This window comes from Ipomoea nil, unplaced genomic scaffold, assembly GCF_001879475.1.
Source record: "Ipomoea nil cultivar Tokyo-kokei standard unplaced genomic scaffold, Asagao_1.1 scaffold0268, whole genome shotgun sequence".
Taxonomy (NCBI): domain Eukaryota; kingdom Viridiplantae; phylum Streptophyta; class Magnoliopsida; order Solanales; family Convolvulaceae; genus Ipomoea; species Ipomoea nil.
In genome coordinates, this window is record NW_017616696.1 from 1,166,913 (window position 1) to 1,184,041 (window position 17,129).

A 17,129-nucleotide genomic window follows, 5' to 3' on the forward strand; every position below is an offset into this window, starting at 1 on the left:
TCTCGCAATAAGAACGGTTCTCGTGAGACCCGGGTCACCCTAATCGGGAACGGTCTCAACGAGACCGCTAGCCATCAACAAACCGTCTTTGTGAGGTCGGCAAGGAACCTGAGGGAATGCCTCACCAACAATCGCAACGGCGAGCCGGCTCCCACCCTCCTCCGAACCCAGTCTTCCAGGAGGGGTTAGCCGCTATCCAACAAGCTACCACCTTGTTGACCCGCCATCTAAAAAGCAGCGACCTTGCCAAACCGCCTCATGGAGGGGTTCTAAGGAATAATGCAGCCCCCTCCACTTGGCCCCAGGCCACCACATCGGGTCGTGCAAGGGTGGACGACCCTCACCCCGACCCCTTCGGGACCAAGCAAGATGTTAGAGAACTACCCTCTACGAGTGTAAGGAGTTAGAGCTCGGCCACCGCGGATGTAGAGAGCCTTATCTTGGCCACCACAAGGACGAGGAGTCCGAGCTTAACCGCCATGAGCGCAATGAGCCCATGCACGGCCACCATGGACAACATGCATAATTCGAGTGGACTAAGGGGTCCTGGAGGCCTTAGAAATGGGTTTAGGCCCCCCGAGGGGCTTGGGCCACAGCTAACATATTATTCCTCTAAATACGTGAGAACCTGAGCTCAATCATGAGGCCTGGGACCCTTCAACGAATCATTGGAAGGAGGATGAAAGATTTGAAGAACTAGGTGTGGGTCGCGCACCCCAAGAGAGAAAAGGTGCGCCTGGCTGTCCCACCCCGGAAGCCCGAAGCTATTCTATTTTTTCAAAGGTAAAAGGGGGGGGGGGGGGGGTGTTTACCCCAAACAATGACATATGTTCTCCCTAGTAAAATTTGTGAAGTCCGACCTCGCCTAGCTATCAACCCATGGTCGCGGTTGTGTGCGTCAGCCCTAACCTTGGTATTCCCTAACAGTAATATAGGGGGACGTCCCCGCTCACTACCTAATGGGAGAACCTATTACGTGCTGCTTCCCCCCTTATACACTCTACAAGAGGTCCTATAACGGCACCTTACTGCGATGCATATATCTCGACGAATCAAAATCTGTCATCAAGGAGATACACGAACGGACCTACTCAGCCCACCATGGAGGCTTGAGCCATTCTACAGGGGTGCTTCTGGCCTAACATGGCTAAGGAGTATGTTGACTATGTTAGGAGCTGCAAGACATACCAATAATTTCAAATCGCCCCGGGTCGGCCCGCCACGAATTACACCCCTATCACCTCGGTGATCACCTTTTCAAGGTGTGGGGAGGACACAGTGGGAGCCCTACCTATGGGGTTAGCAGGCGAGGCATGGGTGGAGGAGTTGGATGTCATCCTTTGGGCCTATTGCACCACCCCTCTTAGAGGGCTACGGGCAAAACACCCTTCTTGTAAACTTAGGGTTTCGAAGCCCGAGCCCCGCAGAGGTCGTCATACCCTCCCGCTAAGCAGAAGAATACGACACCAACGAAGAGCACCACCGAGCGGACCTCTACCTGGTAGATGAGAAAAGGAAGGTCGCCAGATCCGAGCTGAGAATTACCAACGTCAAGCTAAGGCCTACCATGATATACGGGTCCGACCCCGTTACTTTTATATGGGTGACTATGTGCTGAGGAGAAGAGAGGCCAGCAAACCCCAGGCTGGGGAAAATTTGCCGCAAAATGGGAAGGTCCGTACATAGTAGCAGCCGTGGTTTGCCCAGGCAGCTACAGGGGAAAGATGGTAGCTAGGGTATGGAATTTTGAGCACCTGTTACTATCAGTGATTTGTTTATTAGGTGGTGTTCCGTCATCTTCGTTTCAATAAACTTAGTAAAAATTTCGTTGTGGACGACTTATTTTCACTTCTTTCAAGGGGGAAGGGGGGTACTTACCCAACCCCTCCAATCGTACCCTTCAATCCCTGCTTCTTTCTCTCGCATCGGTTCTGCATCAAATGATAAAGTCAATATAAAGTTTTTGGTAAAGAATGTGAGATAGCTTCCAACTTCTTAAGTATTTTCTTATTCCCTTATCTTTATTACTAATTTTAAGCTCAATTTGTCTTATTCCCGTTGTTTTATTTATATTTACATCAATTTTATTAAATATAGGAATCTAACATTCAATTTTAAATTAAATAGAAAACGTAAATTAAAGTACGTACCTTCATATTGGGAATGGAACAGTGTTTGTTCCTACTATGTATGTATATATGGTGAAGAAGATGAATGGGGGGTAGTCAAAGCTTGACACCTCACAACTTTGACAAGATTCTCTCTCGTTTATGCATGACGAGCTTTCTCCCTCTCGTTTTCATGACGAGTATGTAATCCCTCACATAGTGTGGCTTTTTTCTTCCGTCTGTATTTACATCTCCTTTTTCCTATATTGAATGCAGTCTTGTCCTTCATATCTTTTTGATTATATTTACTCGTCTTTACCTACCTCCAACAACCTCGGAGTTTTAACTTTCATCACCCCCAATCTGCTTTGATTTTTTCCCTCTTAACTCTGGGTCCTTCTTGGAATCCTCTATCTTGCATCTAGCCCTCTCGCCTTTTTCATCTTTGTTCATGGCCTCAAGCAGTAGGAGATCTCCTGATCTTGAGGAACAGTATGCTAACCTATCTCTTCAAGACGATGAGGACTATGAAGTACCTCTTGAGGAGGAAGGACTATCAGACGAATTTGAAGATCCGGCGTTTACGCTGGTTAGAAGGCTCTTAACCAAAAAACCGGTCAAGTTTACCTACTTCAGAGATACTATGGCCATGGTGTGGAGACTGGTGAAAGGCGTGATGACGACGGAAGTTACTACCAATCTCTATCTCTTTCATTTCTTCTGTGAGGTCGATATGAACCCGGTGCTTGACGATGGCCCATGGTCGTATGAACAGAGCTTACTGGTGTTGAACAAACTGGACGATAACAAATCCCCTTTTGAGGCAAAGCTGGAGCACACGGATTTCTGGGTCCAGGCATACAACGTTCCTCACAGTCTCCAAACTCAGAGGACGGCTCAAACTATTGGAGCGTTCTTAGGGTCATACAAGAAGACAAACTCGACTCAAATGGACGGGACTTGGAGAGCCTTCATTCGCATTCAAGTGGGTATTGACATCACACGTCCTCTACGAAGAAGAATGAAGGTGAAACCCCCCAGAAGTGAAGCTACATGGGTAGATTTCAAGTATGAAAGGCTACCTACCTTCTGCTTCATATGCGGCATTATAGGCCATGCAGACAAATACTGCCGGAGATCGATTGAATCACCACCACCGGAGAGACTGTTCGGACCGGATCTGAGAGCTAATGGGAGGAGGCCACCGCCAGCGATGGGACAGCGATGGGTCGTGTTAGAGCGGCCTCGAAAATGTACTGATAAAGAAGTTGACAGTACTTTGGATAGCGGTGCAGATGGTCAGAAGCATAATATATCATTGAATAAGGAAACATTACGAATGTCATCTGAGGAAGTCATTAATGGCGATTCTGAGTAGGATGTCGACATGCATGAAGAACATTTAATGCATGAGTCTGAAGCTTTACCCAACGGGCCAAGCATCGATCCCCTTTTTCAGCCACATGGGGACCCTAAATCAGTTTGATCTCTTCTTCAACGGACAGAAAACATTGGAGGAGATGAGCCATCTTCAGTAAGCCCATTTATTTCAGCCCATGAACAACAAAGGAAAAGGAAGGAAATTGATGGGCCAGTGGACTCTACTGGGGTTGGATCGAATATGGAGAATATGGTTGTGGACCTTTCAAAAAACTTGTCATAGGCGGGACCTGCTACGCAGGCCCGCCTATCATAATGTGTCTTATATCTTGGAACTGTCGCGGACTTGGCAATCCGGAGACAGTTCAGGTGTTATTGGACATAGTCCAATCAAAAAAACCTTTTATTTTTTTCTTATGGAGACAAAATTAGGGACTCAAAGGATGGAGGCGATTAGAATTAAATTGGGTTTTGATAGTGTTTACAGTGGAAAGCAATGGGTCCAGCGGTGGTCTTGGATTATTCTGGAAAAATACTGTGGATGTTTCAATTACCGGTTACTCCCCCAACTTCATTGATTCTAAAGTCAGTTTGGATAACTCACCCCACGTCTGGCGTTACACCGGTTTTTACAGATGTCCCGAGAGTAACAGAAAGCGGTATACCTGGGATTTACTCAAGAGATTGTCTAATCTTTGCAACCTTCCTTGGGCGGTCTCAGGTGATTTCAACGATATCTTGAACTAGAGAGAGAAGTTAGGCCCTAATTCCCAACCCCAGTGGCGTATTCAAGGATTCAGTGAAGCAGTTGAATATAGTGGACTCAGGAATATGGATTTCCAGGGGTATCAATTCACATGGGAAAAAGGCAGAGGTGGCCCTAACTGGGTTAGAGAGAAGCTTGATCGAATACTTGTTAATAATGATTGGCTGGAAATCTTTGGGGATGCAAGAGCTATGTCATTTGAAGCTCCTTTAAGTGATCATTTACCCTTAGCCTTATGGCCTATTCCGACAGTTCGAGTAAAGAGAAGGAAAAGGTTCCGATTTGAAAATTTTTGGCTCAAGGACGAAGCATGCAGAGTGATAGTTAACCGCAGGTGGAAGAGTTCAGAAGGGTACAATCTTGCTTCCAGATTTGAATTATGCAGTGTTGCAATATGGAAGTGGGGGAAGGATGGTCTTGGGAATCTTAATCATCAAATTGAGCAGGCCAGATTTCGTATGGAAGCTCTCCGCTCCAGAGTGGATGCCAAAGGGCTTACAGATTTCTCTTGTGCTCAGAAAGATTTTCTCCACTTGATCAACAGAACTCCTTCTGGAAACAAAGGGCAAAACTTTTTTGGTACAGAGGTGGTGATGTTAATTCCAAATATTTTCACAACATGGTTACTCAAAGGCGAAGGAATAATACCATTACCAGGCTTCACAATTATATTGGAGATTGGGTAATGCAAGGACCGAAGATGAATCAGCTTGTAAAGGACTACTTCACCAATCTTTTTGACAGTTCAGCGGGGGACCAAGACTCGGTCCTACAGTGCATTCAACCAATCGTTTCAGATCTCCAGAACAATGCTCTCATGAGAAAATTCACAGCCGAGGAGGTTAGATCAGCGGCTTTCGGAATGCACCCAGATAAGAGCCCAGGTATTGATGGCTTGAACCCCGGTTTCTTTCATACATACTAGGATATTGTTGGTAATGGTATTGTCTCTATGTGTAATGATTTTCTTTGTAATGGTCATCTCCCCACTAACTTAAATCAGACTCATATTGTCCTAATCCCCAAAAAACCCACTCCTGAAACAATGGCTGATTTGAGACCCATTGCTCTCTGCAATGTGGCTTATAAGATTCTTACCAAAGCCATAGCCAACAGATTAAAGCCTATCCTGAGTAGCCTTATATCTGAAAATCAAAGTGCTTTTGTGTCGGGGAGGTTGATCACGGACAACATTATGGTAGCTTACGAGATGTAACATTTTCTGAAACGTAAAAATCAGGGGAAGGCTGGCTTTGCTGCTCTTAAACTCGACATGAGCAAGACTTATGATCGAGTTGAGTGGCCTTTACTTCGGGCTGTTATGCTTAAGCTTGGATTTGATGTGAGGTGGGTCAATCTGATTATTCAGTGCACATCCACTGTCCAGTATTTTGTGTTGAATCAGGGTGACGAAATATGTCCTATTTTTCCCAAGAGAGGTCTCCGTCAAGGTGACCCTATCTCACCGTACTTATTCCTCCTTGTAGCTGAGGGTTTCAGTGCTTTGTTAAGGGACTGTGAGAGGAAAGGAAAGATTCATGGTATCTCAGTGGCTAGATCGGCACTTTCTATTTCACATTTGCTTTTTGCTGATGATAGTTTTGTATTCTTTTAGAGCTAACATGGCAGAATCTGTTAACCTAAGGACTCTCCTTGATCAGTATGCCACTGCTTCTGGTCAGATAATCAATTTCAATAAATCTTCTATTTGTTTCAGTGGTAATGTCACCGAGGTTACGAGGGAGAGAGTGAGTTCTGTCTTGGGTGTTAGCAGAGTAGGTGGGACTGGGAATTATTTGGGCCTACCAATGGTTGTGGGGAAAAACAAGAGACAGATCCTGGGTTTTATAAAGGAGAAAATCATCAGTAGGATCAGAGGTTGGAATCAAAGAATGCTCTCTAAGGTTGGGAGAGAGGTTCTTCTCAAAAGTATAATCCAAGCAATCCCCTCTTATGCCATAGGTGTATTTCTTCTTCCCAAAGAAATGGTGAAAGAAATTGAGATAATCATGAATGCTTACTGGTGGAGAGGCAATCAAAGTGGCAATAGAAGTGGTATTCATTGGACATCCTGGGACAGACTATGTATTCCTAAAGATTGGGGTGGCATGGGCTTTAGAAATCTGAGGAACTTCAATTTAGCAATGCTCACTAAACAATCATGGAGGCTCATCAAGTATCCTAACTCTTTGGCTGCTCGTGTATACAAAGCTAGATACTACCCTCGGTCTTCGTTTCTGGAAGCGGACAGAGGCTACAACCCATCCTTCATTTGGAGCAGTCTCATGGAAACTCAGGATATAATTAGGAAGCATAGCAGATGGAGAGTGGGCAAGGGCAACTCTATTCATATTTGGAAAGACAAATGGCTGCCAGACAAGATCAATCCATTGGTGTCTTCTTTCCCTTACCCTCTGTTAGAGAATGCAACTGTGGATTCCTTGAAAGATTCTGATGACAATAGCTGGGATGAGGAAATCATTAACACTATCTTCAATAGGAGAGATGCTGATTTAATATTGAGGATCCCTTTGCCAAGTCATGATTACCGGGATAAGATTATTTGGGCTCCTGATGATGATGGAACCTTCTCGGTGAAAAGCTGCTATAGAGTCCTTAATGGTGACCTTTGTCAAGATGATAAGAAATCATGGGCAGCTTTCTGGAAACTTAGACTTCCTCCCAAAATCAAAGTTTTGTTCTGGCAATTATGTTCTGACCTCCTTCCAACAAGACATCTGCTGCATAGAAGAAGAATTAATTGTGATGGTACATGCCCCTTGTGCAACGATGAGTTCGAAACTAGTTGTCATCTGTTCGTGAACTGCAAATTCGCTAAGGATCGATGGAGCCTTGCAGGACTCAATCTCATTGTCCCTCCAAACTGTACTTTTATCCACTGGCTTACATTAAATATGCCACGCCTCGATCATTCTCAACTTGGCATTCTCATCACTACTTGCTGGGAGATATGGAGACAGAGGAACGACAAAGTATGGAATAACAAGAACTCCCTACCCGCCATCGCTACATTGAACAAAGCCAGATCCTTCTTGGAGGAATGGAGAGCAGCGAAGCAGAAGCTCCCTGGAGGTGGGACAAATCTAAATCAAGAGGAATGCAAGTGGTCCAAACCTCGACACGGCTTACAAATCTAAATCAAGAGGAATGCAAGTGGTCCAAACCTCGACACGGCTTTCTGAAATTAAATGTTGATGCTGCCATTGATGCGAGAAATTCCAAAATGGGCTTCGGCTGTGTTATTCGGGATGAGAATGGCAGTTTTGTCGCTGCGAGAGGAATGCAAAGATGTGGTTTATACAGCCCAAGAGAAGCAGAGGCTACTGTGATCAAAGAAGCTCTAAGCTGGATAAAAACTTTAAATCTTGACAAGATAGAAGTTGAGACAGATTCCCTTAAGGTGGTCCAAAGCTGCAAACATTCTGCTGGACAATCTTCTTTTCATTTGCTTATTTGTGATATAAAAAACCTATTGAGAGGTTTTTCTCATGTGTGTTTAGCTTTTACTAAGCGATCAGCGAATCGAGCAGCTCATACTGTGGCTAAGCAGTCCGTTTCTGTGTCTGGTTGTTCGGAGTGGCTTTCTAACCCTCCTGCTATCCATTGTAATGTTCTTCTTTTTGACTTAAGTTAATGTATTCGCTTTTGCTCTCAAAAAAAAAATTAAATTAAATACTCCCTCAATCCCAAAATAAATGTCTGGTTTGCTTTTGGCACGCATTTTAAGAGAAGCAAAAAATTGGACTCTCTTTACAATTATACCCTTGTACTATCTGACTTTTCATTGCTACTGTTCTTCTTCTTTCTTCATCTCTTTGAGTATTTTGTTACAGAGTATATTTCTGCTTCTCATTTGCAAGCATTTCTTCATTTTTATTCTTCTCTATAGGCCTAGTAATTATACAGAAAAAAAAAAAAACCAAGAACTTAATACTTCTAAAAATCACCAAATCTGCATTTAACTATATATAAAAACATATAGAGAAACATAGATAGCGATGTCGACGACGTCTTCCAGCGAGAACATATGTAGGTGGCTTTGTAACATTGAAACCCATTTGCTAAGAGTAAATGAAAAAAAAAAAAAAAAAAAAAAAAAAAAAAAAAAAAACATTGAAACCCATTTTTGAGATGAGAGGAAGGAGATGTGAAGAAAGAGATTTGCATTTGAAGAAGAAAAGGCTTGAGAAAGTTGTAATGGGTCTGCTGGATTCCTGAGAATTGAGATGAAAGAGAAGAAAAGGCTAGAGAAAGTTGTAATGGGTCTGCAGAGTTCTTGAGAATTGAGATGAAAGAGATTAATAAGTCTAGAAAGATACACATTTTTCTAGAAAATAAAAAAGTGTATAGATAGTCTTAAAGTTACAAGAGTACTTTGGACAAAATTTTGGAACGAATTAAAAAGGAAAGTAAAACAGGTAAAATGAGATGGAGGAAATATAAGAATCTAACATTAAAAATTATTTAATATTCCTAACTTAATATTCTCTAAATAATCTAACATTCCATAAACCAACCTTGACTTCAAATTTAAAAGATAACGGGAAAATTAGGAAAACTGAGAATGAATGTAAAACTCTTGATTAAAAGTGACAACAGCATTTTCACTTGTCAGATAAACCTACGGAAAGTTGACATACAGAAGAAGAAAAGTACAAACACAGAAGAAGAAAAGTACAAACACAACAGTATTTAATATTCACGAGAAATGAAGTGTGCCTACAAACAAGACAAGATGCACCAACACTTGTTCAATCCTAGTCGTCATCTTCCTCAAAGTCAGACTCGATGAGTTCTTCAGAATCATCATCATTATCTTCTTCCTCAGAATCACTAACTACATATACTGCCTTTGTACGGTTTCCCCTCTGTGGTCTACTTGTTCTTGGAAGCACAAACTTGCTTATCTCTTCCGTGCTGCCTGAAACTGAATCCCCACCACTCACACTACTGCTGCTGCTTCCCAGCATAGACCCACTTTTCTTGTTAAATGGAGATTCCCTCATCTTCCTTACTTTCTTTTCAGGTGAGATTCCCTCTGGATTCTCTGAGAGAGAAGAGGAGGGCTTAAGAACTTCTGTTATCAATTTCTGCCCCTTGGCAGCAGCAGCTCCTCTTTTCTTTGCTGCTGCAGTGGGGGGTTTGGTTGTTGCTGCTTTAGAGTTTGCTGGTTTCCTTCCACCCTTCTTTTTCTCTGCTGCCACTAATTCTGCCTCAAAATCATCATCGCTGATATCTATCCCATTTACATCATCTGTAATCTCAGAAACTTTGGGCAATGGCTTCTTTGCAGCAGCAGGTCTTTTACTGGTTGCTTTACTTTGAGCTTTTGGGGCATCAGTATTCATGGCTGTGAAAGAAAAAATAACAATTTAATATTGCATTAATAAAGATTACAGTTAGCCAATGTCCTTGTAATCTAGTGACATAAAATGACTAAGGTGATGGGTTTGAGACCTAGTGGGGCGGGTATTGACTCTTGGTGCTTTAATAGATTGAGAAAATAGATATGAACATTTCGAGCCCTAGTAGGGCGGTATTGACTGTTTATGCTTTATTAGGTTGAGAAAATAGATATAAACAGACACTACATTCTAACAGAGCCAGTAGTACTCAAAGAAAAAAAAAAATTACAGTTAATTAACAGAATGCACTTCTCAACTAAAGCACAAGAGACATAGGAGTTTACCTTCTGAGTGATCAGGAGATGAGTCAAGATTGTAAGCTGCAAGTCTGTCCTTTAGCTCTAGCACCTCATCATCATCATCTTCTTCATCTATTAGATCAAGAGATGATTTTCCCTGTAGACAGGAGTTCCGGAGTTCATTAATACTAACAATAGGTATTAATTTATTTCAGAAACTACATAGAAACACATATAATATACGCACCTTCTTAGCCGGAGCTTTCTTTGGTCTACCTTTTGGTTTCGCAACCTCAGGACCCTTATCTGGAATGGATGAGGAAACTAGTATTATTACATCAGTCCATAAAAACAAAACCAGAGGTTCAAATTATTCTCTAACCTGTATCCATTGCAGAACCAGCTGAAACCTCCATAGGTTCAGCACTAGTTTCTTCCTGGGTAGCCACCTTTTTACTACGTGGTGGTTTCTTAGCTGCTGCTTGTCGTCGGGGCTCAGCTGGCCCAGCTTTACTTGCCACCTTGCTTTTTGTCTTAATAGCTGCCTCTCCAGCTTCTTCAAGTTTGTCTTGCTCCTGAAAATCACAAGCAAAAAATGATGAGGATGAAAAGGGAAAGCACAGACTTTCAGGTTATTGACAACAAAGTTTCCAGTCCATACATCAAGCTGTCTTTCGAGAGCATCGAGATCTTTAAGCCACAGAGATTTTGGAGTAGCATTCCTCATGCATTCCACCTCTTCATTGAGCCCATCCCTCTCAGCACACAGCTCTTGAACCTTTTCAAGGGTCAGGGTTCCAATTGCCATTGACAGCAAGTAGTCATAATCACTTGCTTGAACTCCTCCTTTGGCACGAGTCGCTCCAGCACTCTCTTCACTTTCTTCTGCCTCATCACTTGATTCAGCAGCAGCAACTGCATCTGCAACTTTACTCTTCTTTGGAAAAGGAGTAAAACCTTTCTCCCTCAATTCTTGAAACAGTTCTGCTCTCTTCCTGTTACTGACAATGATCTCGCCTTTCACAACACCAAGGATAAACCTGACCTTGTTATCAAGTCTCAACAACTCTGTTTCAAGATTCTCCAAGAGAACTCTCTGCATAAAATACCATGTAACAGTTAGTGGATGGTCAGGAACAAAATCATTCAACAAATCGTTTGCCAATTTAGTGCAGATCCACTTGCCTTTCTTTTCTCATAAAATTCAAGTCTTATTTTGTAGAACTCCTCAAGAACTGTAGTGGTGAAGGAAAACAAGGTAACAGTCAATACTATATCCAAAATAATCTCAAATGGAGTACAAATTTATCATGTAATTTCTTCAAAGGCAAACTTACTCTGTTCTGGGGTATCATATTTCTTAATTACACCTCTTGAATCAAAGAGATGCATATTACTTGTGCTAATTGTAGTAGTTAGTTTAAACCGCTTCAGCAAACCCTCGTCCTTGGCCAACATCAAATTCTCTTCAGACAGTTCAATTTCAAAGTGTACGGTATTCACATCATGGTACTCCCTCATTTCCTGCAAAAGTAAAATCTCACACAGATTATTCAACTGTAACAACACTTCTCAAGTTTCAGCTCAAATAAGAGTTAAAAGTATTATACCTTTATGAAAGGATCCTTGACCTTGTCATTTGAAGCCATCATTGATGACAGAAATTGCTTGTAATCTTCAGTCCATCTCCGAATTGGTAACTCCACAATCCTAAGTGTTGTTTCATCAACCTCCTCAATGATTCCACTAATTGTGTAGGTAACCCCTGCTTCCTTGGTTGCTGTTTTCTCAATTATCCCTTGAAAACCTTTATACCATGGATCCATAGGCTCCATTGGTTCGTCATTCAGAAGACGCCTCACATTATCAACAATATCCCTTGGATTGTAATTGGGGATGTATGAACTCCAACCTGTCCCTATTCCTTCACAACCATTAACTAGTACCATTGGAATGATAGGGATGTACCTATGTAGCAAATTAGTAAACATTTCAGTACCCTGATATAATTCTTAGCAGTAACAATTTACTAGTTGCAAATTATAAAGGATGTAGGAAAAAGAAGTAATTTGGCATATCTACACTCTTTAGATATAACAACTTACCATGTGGGTTCAATGGACTGGCCATCTTCATTCAAGTAGTCAAGAAGGATATCGTCCTCCTTGCAAAACAAAAACCGGGCAGCAGGCGAAAGTCGAGTATAAATGTACCTAGCACTTGCATGGTCCTTGCCACCCTATTGAGGTTGTACAATAAAATGAATTTGTTATTCTCCAAAAAAAAATAAAAAAATAAATAAATAAATTTGGATGCGTATAAATTGATTACTGAGAAGGAATGACAAAAAGATGGGAAAAGCAATAATATATGCAAAAGTATCATCTTGCTTCTCACCGCAGTTCTTGTGCCAAATTGACCATTAGGTTGGAAAAGGTTTATGTTATTGCTGCCAACATAATTCTGAGCCAGGCCAATAATGGTACCCTGCAAACTTTGTTCACCATGATGGTATGCTGAGTGCTCAGAAACATACCCAGAGAATTGAGCAACCTTTGCTTCCTTGATGAAGTTTCTCTTAAAAGCACAAAACAGGATCTTCCTTTGACCAGGTTTAAGACCATCAAGCATTGATGGAATAGACCTTTGAAGGTCAGCCATCGAAAACAGAATAAGCTCTTTGTTAACAAACTCAGTGTATTTAATGGACTTCAAATTCTGATCAAGGTAAGTTCCAGGCTGCAAAGTAGGAAGAATGATTGTTTAGATGGTGACACTGAAATTTTAGCTCATTGCAATAACAAAATTACGAACAATCTAAAAATTCAAAAACCTCAAATTGTCTCAGCCAGTTCTTCCTCGCTTCAATCTTCTTCTTGCTAAAAGCAAGTTCTATTGCCTCCCCATCTCGGTCATCTGCCCAGAAAAAATTCTTCCTGTGCAGCTGAAGATTTCTGAAGTACTCCTTTCCTTCCTGAGATGTACTTGTTCCCAACCCCTGACATGACAACAAACAAAGATCAATCAGACACGTAGAAACAGCTTGCAATAAGTTCATGAATAATTTTGGTAAACAGACCTTGTAGTACTTTATAGACCAACCGCGTGCATTGTCCCCTAAACTCTCCTTCCATGCTTCATACTCAGGCATAGAGTAAAATGCCAATTTCTCCCCATTTTTTCTTGTAGCCTGCAGAAAAATAGCAATTAATACTAAAACCATACTCCTACATAACGATATATTTCCACATAACTAGCCACTTAATTATTGAAGTAAGCATGAAATGTAAAGAACAGCATGCACCTTGACAATAGGTGTGATGAACTCCACTAAAAATGATGGAACTTTCAGCAATGATGGCCAGAATGTGTGAATAAAATTAATCAGAAGCCCCTTGATGTGAGAACCATCATGATCCTGAAAACCAGATTTGGAATCCTGTTAGAAAAGAAGCTTAAAATAGTACATATATGTTGTTATAAGTCTTTAACATAAAAATAACCTGATCCGTCATTATCATCAAATGTCCATATCTCAACGTTTTGACACTGTCATATTCTTTGTTTTGCTGTAGCCCAAGAATCTGTTTGATGGCTTTAATCTCTTTGTTTTCCTCAAGTTGTTTAGCACTAGCTTCCCTTACATTCAGCAATTTACCTCTCAACGGAAACACTCCATAGTGGTCCCTGCCCACAACTGAAATCCCTGCCATCTGTTGCACAATTCAATCCTCCTAAGATGCTTGTCATATTATAACAATAATAATGCTGTAATAAAAACATAAGAAATGGTTTAAAATCATCAAAATATTACTTACAGCAAGAGCCTTGGCTGAATCTCCTTCAGTCAAAATTAAGGTGCATTTCTCAGAGTTTCTCCCACCAGCATCATTTGCGTCTTCTAGCTTTTCAACAATAAGGCGCTTGGTTTTCTTTCCATCAGTTTTAGTCAGTGCCTTTCTTTGTTGGAATTCTGCCCATGATTGGACAGCTTCAACAACTCCAATCTTCTCCACTGCAACAAAGTAATTCAATTACCATCAGACCCATCCTATTAGACTTGAATGTAAATGGCCTTCCCCAGGTTAATGAGAATTATTATAAAAGCAAAACAAAATTGCATACCTTTCTTTAAAAAGTCTGCAGGGAGTTCACACGCAGACCCAAAACTGCTTTGACGAAGAGTCAAGGTTTCTTTAGTTTGGGAATCAAAAGCAGGGTTATCAATGAGAGCATTAACAAACACCCACAAATAATTCTTTACAGAATTGGCTTTGGCATTAGCGTTTTTGTTCTTCTTGTTAACAAGAGCTGCAATGTGGTTTGCAATCTGGTTTGCAATGTAATCCACATGAGTACCACCTTTAATTGTGGCAATCGAATTGACGAAGCTGACCTGCAAAAGTGGTTGAGACTCATAGTTAATCCACTGGCTTGCAGGCTACAGTAATTTTCCCACTTAGTCTGTTGAAATGTTTCATGTTAGTACCTGATGAAACCCTTCACGCACACTAACACATATCTCCCATCTACCATTCACTTTCAAATACTCACTGCAAAATGGCAAGTCATTTCAGCAATTTCAGCAAATATAAAGTAACAGAGAAATAAATTTTCAAATTAAGTTCAAAACAACAAACCTTTTGGGTTTTTCTGAGATTGTTGCACTGGAAGACTTTAGGTAAAGATCACAATAATCTTTGAACGATTTAATGGGGATCCGCTGTCCATTCAGTTCCACCTTCACGGTCGTTCCAAGACATCCCCCCATGTCAATTACTCGCTTCTTCATTAAAGCAACAACATCATCCTCAAGATGAACCATGTTAAATTTTGCCAGGTCAGGCTTAAATGTGACTTTTGTCCAATTCTCAGTTGCTTTGCAAGATGTTATAATGGGTTCAGATTTCTGTCCCATGTTACTGGAGAAGACCTGCATGAGTAACAGAATTAGAGAGTTTAGATTGATACTTATAATAATTATTATTTCTTCACTTCTTTATCTGATTTTATATATATATATATATATATATATATATATATATATATCCAGCGACAGTTACTGTCCATATGACACAATTCATGCTCCTAAATCCATTACTGTCCATTATTTCTTTTTTTTTTTTTTTTTTTTTTTTGTAAATAAAATGGGAATAACGAGCTGTAGTAATATGAATACTAGGAATTCAAACTATTCAGAACTTCGAGACTTGAATTTGGCAATTATATAGCAAATCAATAGCCCGTGGAGAGAAACCCTAATGCTTTACAACATACCAAACCCTCAGATTTACTCAATTGAATTTGTATGGATAGATTCATAGGAGGGGAATAATTTCTACCTGTTTGTACTTCCTCTGCCGTTTGCCGTCGGCGGTCTCAATCACAAACTCCGTCGAGAAGATGTTGGTAAGCTTCGCACCGTACCCGTTTCTACCACCGGTCGTCTTCTTCACCGTATCATCGTAGTTACTACTGGTTAACAGGTGTCCGAAAATCAACTCCGGAACATAAACCCCTTCCTCCTGATGAATCTCAATCGGCACGCCGTCCCCATTGTTGTAGACGCTGATGAGGTTTTGTTCCGGGTCGATGACAACCTTCAAGGCGTCCATCTTGGGGTCCCGCTGCTTGTTATCGGCCGCATTGACGAGGATTTCGTCGAAGATCTTGTAGAGACCCGGGACATAGGTCACAGATCGGTGGACCATGGATCCGTTCTCCCACACCCAGAGGGTTTGTGTGTGCTTCTCGACGGAGCCGATGTAGGTGTCCGGTCGGAGCAAGATGTGCTCCAGCTGCGTCTTCTTCTGGTAAGTCTCCTCGATGGTTTTCCCATCGGCGTTGACGATGTTGGCGTTGACGATGTTGGCGTTGCTGCTCGACTGTAAGGGCAACTTGCTCCGCGCCATGGCTGCGACTGAGTAAACCTTCTAGTCTAGAGAGAGAAATGAGAGAGATAGAGAGAGATAGAGAGAGACACAGAGATGGTGTCTTCGGTGAAATGAAATTGGGAAATGGAGACTGGAAATGGGGGTTTTGAAAGAAGGGAGCCACCAACGGTAAAGTGGAGTGGGGAAATTTGAATTTTGAATTTTGAATGGAGGGTCCGGATCAATGTGTGGAGATCTGACGGTTACTGGGGCTTTCTTAAGACATTTAAAAAATAGGGTTCATGGAGGGAAGAATCTATGATCAAATACAGAAATGTGGTCCCACTAATTTGACCGCTTTAGAAATATGGCAAATTATGGTCTACACGGCAGACTAGGGTTTAAAAAGACATCGCTGAATTTTATGAATTAGAATAATATACATTATGAGTTTAAATAATATACGTTGTGTTATAACAATGTATATTATGGAGTATTTGTTTTAAAATAATGAAACTTTTGTATAAGATAATATACATTATGTGTTAGAATAATATACTTCATGTGTTAGAATAATATGCATTATGAGTTAAAATAATGAAACTTCTATGGTAAGATAATGTACATTATCAGGGCGTTTGGTTGGATGTAATTGAATTGTAATTCAGTAAATGTCACAATTACATTGTTTGGTTGGAGGAAATTGCAATTCCCTCCTTTTGTTGAATTGCAATTCATGGGGTACAATTCAATGCTTGTGGGAAGGGAAAAATAGAAGAAATGACAAAATTATCATTGGTGGACATTATTATTATTATTATTACACAAGGACATTTTGGTCTTTATATCACTTTTACCTTCTTATTCTCAATAATTTTATTACTCCCTACCAAACAATGTAATTTGAATTCCTACATTATTCTTTTCCCACCGAATTACAATTCATTTCCTTCCTCCTAACCAAACACCCTATATGTGTTAGAAATGTACATTATGAGTTATAAAAATGTATATTGCAGCGGGTCGCATGAAAAAAAATTGCACGAAACGACGTCGTTTTTGGACCGTAGTCCACACAGCTATGTGGAATAACTATTGAACTACTCTACCGTGGGTCAATAACATTGCAAAGACTTATTGACCAAAATTAAGGCAATTTATATCATGGACCAAGGTCCACATAGCATTATAGACAATGAATTGAAACAACAAGGTACAAAATTCATACTCATAAGATACAAAATTTCATAGCACAAAACACAAAAAATCATAACACAAGACACATAGCATAGCATTATGGACTAAACTAGATTGAAAAGACGAGGTACAGAATTCAT

The 17,129-nt window shown here is 40.9% G+C and overlaps 2 protein-coding genes across 3 annotated transcripts; one reads left to right on the top strand and one right to left on the bottom strand.

Moving 5' to 3' along the window:
* Positions 1-2,559: 2,559 nt before the first annotated feature.
* Positions 2,560-3,486, top strand: LOC109152160. The gene has a single exon (XM_019299731.1). It carries the CDS (start codon positions 2,560-2,562, stop codon positions 3,484-3,486), a length of 927 nt encoding a protein of 308 aa, XP_019155276.1.
* Positions 3,487-8,824: 5,338 nt separating this feature from the next.
* LOC109147754 (DNA topoisomerase 2) lies at positions 8,825-15,983 on the bottom strand. Of its 2 annotated transcripts, XM_019295413.1 has the most exons (20): positions 15,891-15,983; positions 15,262-15,858; positions 14,560-14,852; positions 14,409-14,472; positions 14,045-14,315; positions 13,738-13,934; positions 13,423-13,632; positions 13,224-13,337; positions 12,999-13,109; positions 12,753-12,917; positions 12,317-12,658; positions 12,025-12,158; positions 11,530-11,887; positions 11,257-11,443; positions 11,105-11,154; positions 10,581-11,015; positions 10,302-10,494; positions 10,167-10,225; positions 9,965-10,076; positions 8,825-9,625 (listed from the first exon to the last, which is right to left on the bottom strand). In XM_019295413.1, the coding sequence occupies exons 2-20, from the start codon at positions 15,829-15,831 to the stop codon at positions 9,033-9,035; spliced, it is 4,458 nt and encodes a 1,485-aa protein (XP_019150958.1). In that variant the 5' UTR covers positions 15,832-15,858; positions 15,891-15,983; the 3' UTR covers positions 8,825-9,032. The 2 variants fall into 2 exon arrangements, with proteins under 2 accessions (XP_019150958.1, XP_019150963.1); XM_019295418.1 differs by having other exon boundaries at positions 15,262-15,934.
* Between the last annotated feature and the right edge of the window lie 1,146 nt (positions 15,984-17,129).

Coding starts and splice junctions, on each gene's coding strand:
- LOC109152160 (XM_019299731.1), top strand. CDS start 2,560: ATGGCCTCAAGCAGTAGGAGATCTCCTGATCTTGAGGAACAGTATGCT.
- LOC109147754 (XM_019295413.1), bottom strand. CDS start 15,831: ATGGCGCGGAGCAAGTTGCCCTTACAGTCGAGCAGCAACGCCAACATC. Junction 14,853..15,261: donor GGCAGAGGAAGTACAAACAG/GTAGAAATTATT, acceptor TTACTCATGCAG/GTCTTCTCCAGTAACATGGG. Junction 10,495..10,580: donor CTCTCGAAAGACAGCTTGAT/GTATGGACTGGA, acceptor TGTGATTTTCAG/GAGCAAGACAAACTTGAAGA.